This window comes from Pygoscelis adeliae, unplaced genomic scaffold (assembly GCF_000699105.1).
Source record: "Pygoscelis adeliae isolate BGI_AS28 unplaced genomic scaffold, ASM69910v1 Scaffold302, whole genome shotgun sequence".
Classification (NCBI taxonomy): Eukaryota; Metazoa; Chordata; class Aves; order Sphenisciformes; family Spheniscidae; genus Pygoscelis; species Pygoscelis adeliae.
In genome coordinates, this window is record NW_008824372.1 from 956421 (window position 1) to 967791 (window position 11371).

General features: G+C 48.4%; 1 protein-coding gene across 1 annotated transcript in view; it reads left to right on the forward strand.

The window, feature by feature from the left end:
• LMCD1 (LIM and cysteine-rich domains 1) overlaps positions 1 to 11371 on the forward strand; it is a 16831-nt gene that overhangs the window by 2041 nt on the left and 3419 nt on the right. Inside the window, exons 3-4 of the mRNA XM_009320108.1 lie at positions 555 to 810; positions 6235 to 6570. Coding sequence (XP_009318383.1) covers positions 555 to 810; positions 6235 to 6570 — 592 coding nt within the window. The remainder of the gene's footprint in view (positions 1 to 554; positions 811 to 6234; positions 6571 to 11371) is intronic.

Below are 11371 nucleotides of genomic sequence, written 5' to 3' on the forward strand. Positions count from 1 at the left end.
TTGCATCAGAGTTACTCTGTCCTTTTGCTATTAGCATTTGATGGAAAAGCTGGCCAGTCTATAAACCTTATAGGTTTATGACTTATAGGTATTATAATGGTAGATACTTAAGTATCAATTCCTCTTTTAGCAGTCACTTTTAACGGCATGTAAAGCTTCGTAAGAGGCGAGTCTAGTGCTGAGCTGTTGGAGACTGGTGAGGGTGGGAGACCTAGCGATGCTTGAAGGGGTTTTCAAAGTTCAAGGAACGTGGCAGCTCCCCGCGGCGGGTGGGAGGCAGCAGTCTAGCAGTGCTGCTGTGGCTGCTTTCGCTTGGGGACAGCACTTGGGGGTTTGTAGCTTTCTGCTCTGTGTTGCTGCCGACCCCTCTGGGATGAATCGTGCTGAATTCCCACGCGCGGCTCAGGCCGCAGGAGCCTTTTGTTTTATGCCGTAACCCCAGTCTGCATTTAACCTTTGGAAGAGGCTGACGCTCGGTGGCTGAGCCATTGCATGATCGCGTGCCTCCCGTGGCCCAGCTCGCATCGAAAGGATTATCTCGCTGTCACCCACAGGAAAATCTGCAAGTCATGCAAATGCAGCCAGGAGGACCACAGCCCGAGCTCGGATGTGGAGGACGATCGGAAAATTGGGCGCCTGCTGTCGGACTCGAAGTATGCCACGCTCACTGCCCGGGTGAAAGGAGGTGACGGCGTTCGCATTTACAAAAGGAACCGCATGATCATCACCAACCCCATCGTCTCTCGGAAAGACCCCACCTTCGACACCATCACGTACGAGTGGGCTCCCCCGGGGCTCACCCAGAAGCTGGTAAGACAATCCGCAGCGCATTTGGCTGGTAGTTGTGTCGCTTAATGGAGAACATAACTCGGCTTGGAATAAAGGTATTGAGGAAGAAATAGTAAAACATATGGTTTGCCTCGCAGAGCAAAAATGTACATAACTACTTTGTATTTTGGAAAACTATGGAAATAACCAGAGTAGGTAGGAGAGGGGAGTGGATTGCCTTTGGGTTTTTATAGGTTTGTTTACATTTCCAGAAGAAGTCTTAATGGGTTTTACAACTAGAAAGCTCACTACTTTGGTAAAGCTCATGTCCAATAAAAACATTGCTGAGGAGAGATCCCATCTCTGCTGTCCTGCCAGTTGTACAATGCCTGTGTAGCCCACGCAGGCGTTTGCATGCTCCAAAACCCCAGGCTGGATGTGGGAGCAAATATTCCAGGCCTTCTTGGGGTGTCTGGGCTGGGATTTGATCCTCTCCCTAAGCACCCCCGGGAGGGCACCAAGGAGGCAGAAAGCTGTGCAAGCTGTGGGACACGCACAAGGACAAGAGTTAACTCCAGAGACCTGTCTCCATGCTTCTAAAACAATGTGGGTCTGGACTGGGCTTCTGGGAGAAGCAGTGGAGACAAGCTATTTGGGTGGTTTATTTGGGCAGGAGGAGTCACCCTGGCCTCTGACATCCCTGTTGGAGAGGGAGGTCCTGCCTTGCTTGTTGAGTCTGATCTCTTACAAACCTGGGTGTGAGTCTGTCCCAAAACCAGCCAGCACAGGTGGAGGTAGCTAGCTGGGACACTTCCACTAACCTGGAGGTCTTTTCAGCAAACACTTCAGGAAACTATGCTTCAGTCTGTCTCAAAAGCATAGAAATTAAATCAATGTAGAAAGAAGTAATGCTGCATCTAAATCCAGTGCTGTGTTTGTAAATTACTCTGTTACGGAAATGGGCTTTAATGATAATGGCAGAATAACTGTCGTCTTTAATATAGTAATTATTTTCTTTGCTTGCTGAGGTAGTCATTAAAATCTGGGACTTAAAATAGGCCTGGCATCTCAGGTTTATTAACCAGGAGTGCAACTAGTGCTCACTTGTGCCTCTAAATCACAGAATGGCCCTAAACCTCCCCGGAACTCAGCCTTGTTTTCTGTTGAATGCTGCATCACCTCTGCCCCAGACAAGCATCTGTAGGAATGCCAAGTGTGTTAACAGTGCTTACTTCGTGGCTTAACTGCTTTGTAATGCTGTTGTCTTTAACTTTGGCTCAGATTTGCTGAATAAGTGGAGGAAGGGGGAAAGGGGGTTTAAATTCTCCTTGTGGTGGGCAGTCGATGCTGGGTGGGCAGTCAGGCTGCTGTGCCTCGGGGTTCCCATCTCCCACTTGCAGAGGGGCATTGCTTCAGTAGAAAACATCCTCCAGCAGCAGCCCAGGGCAACGGAGCAGAGCAGTGGGCTCAGAGCCCCTGTGCCCGGGCACCCTCCCACCACCTCTGCCGAAACGCAGCAGCAGCCCGTCCCTGTCCCCAGCAGACTTGTGGAGCTTGCTCCCCCAGGGAACAGGAGTGGGAAAGCTCATCGTGCCAAGGTGTGCTAGCCTGGAGGAGAGCTAAGGTGAGCTCTGCGGCTGGGAGCACCCTGTCCGCAGCTCCTGCCAGCGTGGGCATGAACTCTGCCCATCGCTGCTGCCAGAGGAACCCTCCCAGATTCAGCACTGGAGCTGGGATTTTTTTTGCTTACAGCTAAACAGTCTGGTCCAAATAAAAATATTTGTTTAGGTTTTGTAAAGAGAACTTGGGGTAAAAAGGGGAGGTGAGTGTGGTCCCATGCTGAGGGCTGGATCTGAAAACAATCCCCCAGCCCCTCCTTCCCTCCTGCGCCTGGTTTCTGTCCGGGCGAGCAACACTGCCATGTGGGAACGAATGGAAGTGGTTTTCGGTGTGTGGAAGCGTTAGCCAGCAGAGCACTTCTTGAGGGAAAGCATTTAACTGGCTTTTAACTGTGGTGTTGTACTAAAAACATTACATGTTACACTGTCATTAGTGGACAGCTTTTGCTCTTCAAATTAAACAAATACTTTAAAGCTGCTGAAAATTGCAACCAGATTTTTTAAAGAATTGGGGAAACAAATGTGAAATTGCAGCTGCACACCGAGAGGCAGACTGATTATTTCTTCTTAAAACTCAGTTGCCATCACCCCCTTGGAAAGGCTGACTGGGGGTGGCATGCAGTCTGTACTGGGAATGCAGCTGGGGCCTGTGGTGCTAATTGGAGCAGACCACTGAGCTTTAATGAGGGACCGAGACCCCCATGTATCCGACTGCCTGGCTGTTTAAACATAGAGCTGCTGCTCACAGCTGCCTCTTCCTCCTTTTCTTTGGTAGGAGCTGGCCCCGCAGGAATGTTTGTTTAACCACTGTTTGCCTTCCGCAGGTCCCAGGGGGAGTCTGGGAGCTTGCGAGGGATGGGGAGAACAATGCTGGCACTCTTCCCGCCCAGCCTGATTCATTAAGCGTGCTGCCCAGCCCGGGATTTATCAGAAACCTGGGTTTCACTGCTCCGCAAGCTGGCTGCAGCACGGTGCTGCCGGCACCTTGGGGCAGGGTCAGCTCCTTGCTGTGAAGGGTGCCCAAACTCCGCGGCTCCTGGGCTGCTTTCTTCTTCTATGGGGCTGAACCCCAACCGTACCCCCTTGCGAGTGTGTGTTTGGGGTGATCCCAAATGCAGCCCCGTGCAGCGGGGGCACTGGGGAGCCCAGCAGCTCCCCCACCCATGCCTGTGAACTCCATCCCTGCAGTGCTGGTGAGGGGGCAGCTCAGAAGCATGTGCTTCATGAAAGCTTTTGAACTCCTCATAGTGCCTGAACAGACTGGAAGATACCTTGGTTCAAGTAAACAATGTGCGGGGGCTTTGAAGACAACCTTGATGAATTTTGGCTCGAAGGTCAACTTGACAAACTCTTAGGAGAAATGCTAGGTGTGAGCCATTCTCAGGATAGTTGAAAAGGGATTTGGGCCAAAAAGCTTTTAGTGCATAACTGGCTCGCTCCAATGATTTCCTTCTGAAGGCAGGCTGGAAACTTGGGATTGTTTTTAATATTGTTGTCCTGAAGTGGATGGTCCAATAGTAGGAGGAAGTTCAGAGCGTGTTTTCATTAAGCTGTGCCTGGAGAAGTTATGAAGTAGATATTCAGGGTCCTTGGGGAAAGTGAAAAGGACAGATTACAAAATATCTCCAAAATCCAGTAGTTAACAGTGAAAACCTAAAATGCTTTTTCTCAAAATTATCTGTGCTAAGGCAACATAGTAAAGCATTTGACTGTAATAATTAATGGTAGCAGCAGAAGAAACAACGCTTTATCCTTCATGTTAATTCAGCCTGATGCCAACAACTTTTTTTCCCTGATCTATTCTCTGGACACATTTTATGACATCTGCAATTATAACTTTAAGCATTCCCTTAATCAGGGAGTGAAATCCCACCACACGTCTGGGCAGATATTGAAACCTGCCACTGAGCAGTCCAGCTGTACTCTTAAAGCCTTGAGACTTTGCTTTTCTCTCACTTTCAGCACAGACATTTTGTATTGGCAATGGAGAGTCTGGCGCTGGAGTGGAACAAGATGCTTCAGATACACGTGCTGGCACGGTGCTATTGTAGCTCTGGTATAAGTGTTCATTAGTCTTGGCATGTTTGTAGTGGATTAAGAATTTCTTCCATTAAGATCCTACCATGTTACTACTCTGCTAGTGCTTTTGCAGTGGCTGAACCAAGCCAGCACAGACTGCATAGCATACGCTGTCTTAATGTTCATGGCCGTACAGCATCGAGGCTTTGGTTGCTGCTCTCTGCAGTTGTCAGATACCACTGACAGTATCCTTATTTTGTGGGGCAATGCCTGTGTGAGGCCTGGGAGGAGCTGTCAGGGAGTTCTTGTCTTTTGCTTCTGTAGTTCCTATTAGGATTTCTTACTTCTGTGAAAGCCATCTGTGCACCAGATCACTTCTGCAGCATCCTGCAGCTCTCTAACCACTACTCCTGAGCAGCACCTTCTCCCATGGGGCGACAGCCCTCCCCCAGTAAACTTCTGGATATCAGTCTTGCCGTTGCAGAGGCACAATATACTGAGTGTTGATGTCTAATATAATGGAGTGCATGTTAACATTGCTGCACAAGAAACGGGGAAGAAGCCCTGCCTCCATTAAATCACTTAGCTATTGCTGTTGCAAATATTCAGGCAGGAATCTTGCCCTGCAATGCTGCTATCTGGCTGAAAGTAGCTGAGGTGCAAGATGACTTTGAAGTTTTTACAGATATGATGAGTTGTTCAGTGTTGTGCAAACCTTTCTGTATTTAAAAGGCCATACTGAACCAGACTATGTACAGTAAACAGTTAATCACTTCTCTGATTTTTTTAAAATTCAGTTTTCAAATGCTGACCAAGTAAGAAACAAATCTAATACAGCTGGATGCTGGTCTTTAAAACAGAATGGCAGAGAGCCAACTGGCTGCCCCTTAGCTCTTCACACTACAATAGGAAAAATGCCTTGAGTGGGAAACTCCCTTCCCCTTAGCACCAGGCCAGAAGAAGTTAACTGTACAGACCCCACTGTCCTGCAAATGCTAATTCAGCGTGGGTCAGACCTCTTGCAAGATCATGATTTAATCTGCTTTTAAGATAGTGGCCACTGAGTAGGAGACTTTACTTTGGATAGTTTCTTGGCATTTACTTTCCATGTTGCAGGGCATCAGTGACAAAACACCTTCCCTTTACTGCAAAATCAATAGTCGGGTAGAGTGGGTGGCTGTCAGTGTTACATACAGACTCAACTGCTATCTGACTACTTTTTCTTGTATTAAGATTACTTTTTAATTTATAAAAGGGTTTTTTTCTGTAAATTAGGCTGCATGCAGCCTGTGAGGGCTATGGGGTGCTCTTGCTGCAGCCTCTGAGCGGCTCCCCGGAGCTCTCCCTGTCCTGGCACGAGGCAGTGGGAAGCTGGCTGGTCTCAGGTTTTGATGTTTATGGGTTTCTGGTCTTTTCAGCAGCCTTGTTGTGAAATTACCTGGCATAGTGGCATGCTAGTGCTGGCGAGGGAGGGTGTGTTGGGATCTGGGTGCAAACTAGTGAAGCAAGTCTTTGCTGCTTTGCTTCCTGGGGAGTCTGGTATATTTTTTAAAGGAAAACAAAAATCCTCAAAACTACCCAACCTGTCTTCTGAGAATGAAGTGATTAACAATAGCCTGGCTGCTACTTGCATCTGAGTAAGTTCAGCCTTTTATTTCTGAAGCATAGGTTAGAACGACTCAAAGGGGAAGGGAGGAGAAGGTGCCTTTTCTGCCGCTGCTCCATAACGCAAGCAGAGTATTTGTTTGCGAAGCACCTGCACAAAGAAAGCTCGTGCTTCCCTGCCGAAGGCAGCTCGGAGTAACTGTCGGTCCTCTCTCCATCCCAGGCCATGCAGTACATGGAGCTGATCCCCAAGGAGATGCAGCCGGTGGCGGGGACGGATGGGGCATACTATCGCCGGCGGCAGCTGATGAGACAACTCCCACTGTACGACCAGGACCCATCCCAGTGCTGCGGCCTCGCGGAGGGCGAGCTGAAGCTGATGGAAGACTTTGTGAAGAAGTACAAAGCCGAAGCGCTGGGCGTTGGGGAGGTGGCGCTGCCGGGGCAGGGCGGCAGCGGGAAGGAGGAGGGGAAGGCGCAGGACAAGAGCATCGCTGCCGGCAAACCCCCCGAGTCCACCAACGGGGCCCTGGAGAGCACGCCCGCGGGAGGGCACTACGTAAGTGCTGTGCTCCGCAGCAGCGGGACGGGCTGGCAGGGGTGTCCCGGCTCTGCTCTGAGTTTGGGGAGCTTTCAGGGGACAGATTCAGTCTCAACTAGAGTGGGGGGGGGGAAAGATTCAGCCTCAACTAGAGGGGGGAAAATGACTGCACCAGCCAGGGTTATCTGTTCCTTGTTCACAATACTGCTCCTGTGGGCTTCTTCAAGTCTGCTGCAGTGCTTTTTCAAACTACCGGAGAAGTGCTGTGATGCTCAGTTGCATCGTGGCGTGTTTTAGTACAGCCCTGTGAAAGACCCTGGTGGGACCCTTTGCGTACTCCTGCCAGCCCTGCTGAGCACAAGTATCCATCTAACAGGGAGGAGGAGGGGTGGGTTATCTCCTCTTCACCATCTCCCTCCCTCCACAGCAAAAGCTGTGCTGAACCACCAAGATAAGTAAATTTTCCATTAGCTGTAGGAGCCGGTGATTTCAACTTTGGATTCTTGGCAGCCTGAAAGATTGGGCATGATATGTCCCTGGATGACTGTGAGTCAATAAGGTACTCGAGATCAGAAACTGTTTTACCACGAGTTAGTGAGTATTTCCACCTAGGCTTCCAGACCAACGCAAGTGGAAAGACCTCAAGTGACAGTAGGTGGTGGCTCAGTCTAATGCAAAGCTGTGAACATGGTGATAGTGCTCCCAGGGCTGTAATCACTCTGAACTTTGAGCACACCATGCATGTCTCTGGGCATAAATATACATTTCCATAGGGAAACGATTGAGATTCCCTAACACCCTTTTAGATTTATATTCTCCCAGCGCTGTCTGGAGCGGCCATTGTGGTTGCTGAACAAATGCTTATAAAATATGGTGACTGAAAATTACGTACAGTTACAAATTGTGAAGGGTAACTTGCAGCAGAGGATTTAAAGCTGGTAAAAAAATGGTGTCAGTGTTTTTAAGGCAAGATTCTTCTAGCCATTACTTGCACTGAGATTGAAAACTGCTCCTAACATGTTACATTTTCCTTCCATATTGGGTAATGTCTCCCCTCTGCTATGGCCTTTTCTATTAACGTGCATCTGACTTTCAGAGTCCAGTGATACAGTAAACGTTTTTCACTATTGCAGCAAAATACTGAATTGGACAAAGAATTTTAAGCTAAAAAAAAGCCAAAAAAGGAAGGTTTCCATTAAACATATTAATAAAAGTCATCTTGGCAATGAGGGTTTATTTAGACTACAAGCTTGTCCTTCCAAATAAATACATAACTGATGTTATTCTCCATACTTTAAAGCATCATTTTTCTAGAGGCACTAGCTGAAAAATGGAACAGCTTTAAAAGCAGTTGCGGGAGATCCAGTTCGACTGACATGCTGTGCAGCTCAGCTCGCAGCAGACAGAGTACTGTGGTTTCTTGCCATACTCAAGACCGGCCTCCCGTTTCCCACTCTGACAAAACACTGCTCGTTTCAATTTGATCTCCTGTGCAGGAATTAATGCAGCTGACCTGATATGAATGGACTGTTTCCCAAGATCTGAAATATGCTAAACTTCTAGAAGGTCTACTAGCTTTCACAAAACTGCACTGGAAGAAAAGTTCTGCCATAGAAAAATGAGATGTAGCACTTTACTTTGCAATATGTGTGAGGCTGAAAGTAGGTGTGAGCAAAATGAGCTATATGAAGACCAAGAATGGATGTAAAGGGACTGAGAATCAGTTTCTTCATTGAGCCCATTAGAAGTAGGACACAGATTTGAATCTATTAAATACCAAACCTCTTAATCCAGCACCAGCAGTGTGACTTCACCCTATTTCAGATCAAGGTGTGAGTCTGCACTATAGATTTATGAAGATTAGGTGTGGGGAAAAAACAAAACCACCACCCTTGCTGTAGAAGAGAATAAACCCAGAAAGCACCAATGCTGCACCAAGAAACAAGCTGGAATTATTTCCTTGGGTGTTTGTGTGGTTGGTTGTTAAACCCCTTAACAGGCTGTGCTAAGGTTGTTAAACCCTTTATTGTACACTGAGGCTAGCTGTGTTGAAATTGTGTGAAGGAAAACGTACAGGGCCAATGTAAATCACCATGAGAGGCATCTGAGCTCAAACAGCTTTTTGAACTTGTCTCGGCTGCAGAGAGGGGCCCCATCACTGTAATACGTCTGTCCTACAAGCTGAACGTTCTCCACCGAGCATAAAATCATCTTTAACCCTCCCAAACTGGAGAGCCTTCTGGTGTTATAAGCCACTGTGCTGGAATCAAATCAAATCCTGAAGCAGTTGATGAAAATTAGCCATTGTCCCAAAAAGCTTGAGGGCAGCAACGTAGTGAGCGCTCAGGGGAAGCCTCGTGTCTGGGGAGCTCCTTCTGTGGGAGCTGTCACTGCAAAACAGCAGCCAGCGGAGAGAGCGAGTCTGAAAACTTAGGAGAACGGGATGCCTTCTTGGCCAGCACTTCTGGTAACTGTGCTAATAAAGTCTTCGCTCCTCTCCCTACCTGATGGAGATGTAAAATGAGTACCAAGCTGTAATACCATCTTAAATTTGAAATGTAAATCGCAGGGGGATGGAAGTTATATGATGCTTAGGAAAAGCCCTGTGAATAATTGCCATAAAAGAAACAGCAAAATAAGTTGTTTTTTTAACAGTTCTTATTGGCAAGAAACTTGAGCTTGGAGTTGGAAAGCTGCTCGTGTTTGCTCTTGCTGTTAGATCTTGCAAGATAAGCTGGGCTGGATGGGTCTGGTGGTTTCACCAGGGGTGACAGTGTGGAGGCAGCTGCAGGGTTGGGCGCTCTGGTGCCCCAATTCACTCAAATTTGGTGCCTTGGGGGGAGGTATCAGGGGCATGGGGGAAAATACGGCCTCGGTCCCGTATGATGGGTGCAGAATTCACCGGTGCCCGTCTTCCCTCACTGACAGCGAGGCTGGTGTGCCGGGAGTAGTGCCCTGCCAGCCGCTCTGCACCGAGCACGGCAGCTTCACGTACTGGTTTCCTTGTTCATACAGACCAGAAATAGCACGGCTTCTGCACCGCGCTGGAGTTCACTCCTTCGTTGGCGTGGGTCTTGGGAGTACTTAGAAATGCGTCTGAAGCCCTTCACAGTGGAAGGAGCAGCGTAAGCAGACATATCCCCTTTCAGACTCGCAGGAAAGCCAAGCCAGGAAGCATTTTGTCTCCTCTTGCGCTGCCTTTGCCCGTCGTACGGGATTTGCTGGTAAAACAGGAGATGCCCGTCAGCTTGGTGGAACCACTCCAAGGACTGTGGGGCCATTACTGAAAATCCAGACTGAATGAAGGAGGAGGCAATAGCAAAATGCATGGTGTGCTAGAAATAATAGAAACAAAACAAAGAGAAGCCACTTGGTGGGTGGGGATAGGCCTGTAGCCTTCTGCTGTAAAGGGAGAAATGAGTTTAAGAGAACTCCGTAGATATAAAGAATAGTCTTTTTGGCACTCATGCCGTGACCTAGCAAAAGGGGCTGGATGTGGTGAGGAAACTCGTCTGTAGTTTGACATTTGCAGAACTCATAGAGAAACCCTGCTCTCCCTGCGCCCCCAGAGAGGCTGTTTCTGCTGCTGCTTTACTGGGCTTGTAGCAGTGAGGATCACCGGCGGGTCCTGTACACCCACCGCAGGGTTTTCCAGGCCGTGGTGGCATCAGGGTGGTGTTCCTCAGGACACGGACCGCAGCTGCCCTGTGGGAGGTCCCCCTCCTCTGTCCCTGCCCCATCCCTGGGGCCCTCCTGCAGCTCAGGAACTGTTACTTTACCTTCTGCTGAGAATTGTATTTTTGTGTCTCTTCTACCCACCTATTGGAAACTTGTCAACTTAAATCAGGGCGTTTGTAAATGAAGTTGTCTGAGCGCGGGGTGGGAGATTCCTGACCTCCGACCCTGCGCCGCTCGGAGCGTGCTGGAGGGGACACACTGCTGTGCAAATGCTCTGGTTGGGCACAGCAGCTTAAACTGCCACACGTGTGACACACAAGCTGCTTGACGCTGTGTCTTGGTTTTGTAAAAGCCCCGGCCAGCCTGCTGCGGAGATCGCTAGGAGGATTCTGGCCTTGCAGCCAAGGGCTCTGCTGGAAGAGACTCCAGCTGCTACTTAAGAGCGTTTCTTTTAGGGAGTGACAAAGCACAGACTCAGCAGCTTGACCTGGACTATCCAGGCTTAAATGGGAACTTAAATAACAGCCCCTCAGCTGTCAGCTTCAGAGAGGAGAGCTTTAAAGCTTGCTCTTAACTAATCGCAGGATCACTCTGCAGGCACAGATAAAGAATAAACCCAGTTGGTCTTGTGTGTAATAAGCACAGATGCTAATTAATCTTCAGATTAGCTAAATCTAATTCTCTCTCTGGACTGTTATAAATTGAAAGCACTGTGCTGAAATCTGTAGAGTGACATCGGTCTTATGCATAGACGTATATATTAAAAAACAGTGAGAAAAGACCAAGGTTCCTAATCTCTATGCAAAACAACGTCTTTGACATGCTGTGCTTCTGCGCTATAGGATGTCTTTGCTCTCTCGGAGAACCTTTGGATTTTAGTGAAGGTTGGTTTTAGCTCGGGGGGGTCCCAAAGGCCAGACACTTAGCTGATGGTGGGTAGTGCCATTCTTACCTGCCCGAGGATCTGGCTGGAAGAAAGTAAACAGTATTCCAGGTGAAGGCTGGCAAATATACATTTATAATGACTTTTAATTATATTATGGCTTGACACTGTCCAGATGTAGCACTAGTCCAAATGTTTGCACAGGATGTGTGGCGATAGGCTTGGAGATGTTGCTTCTGCTGGCCATGGGTGCCCTGT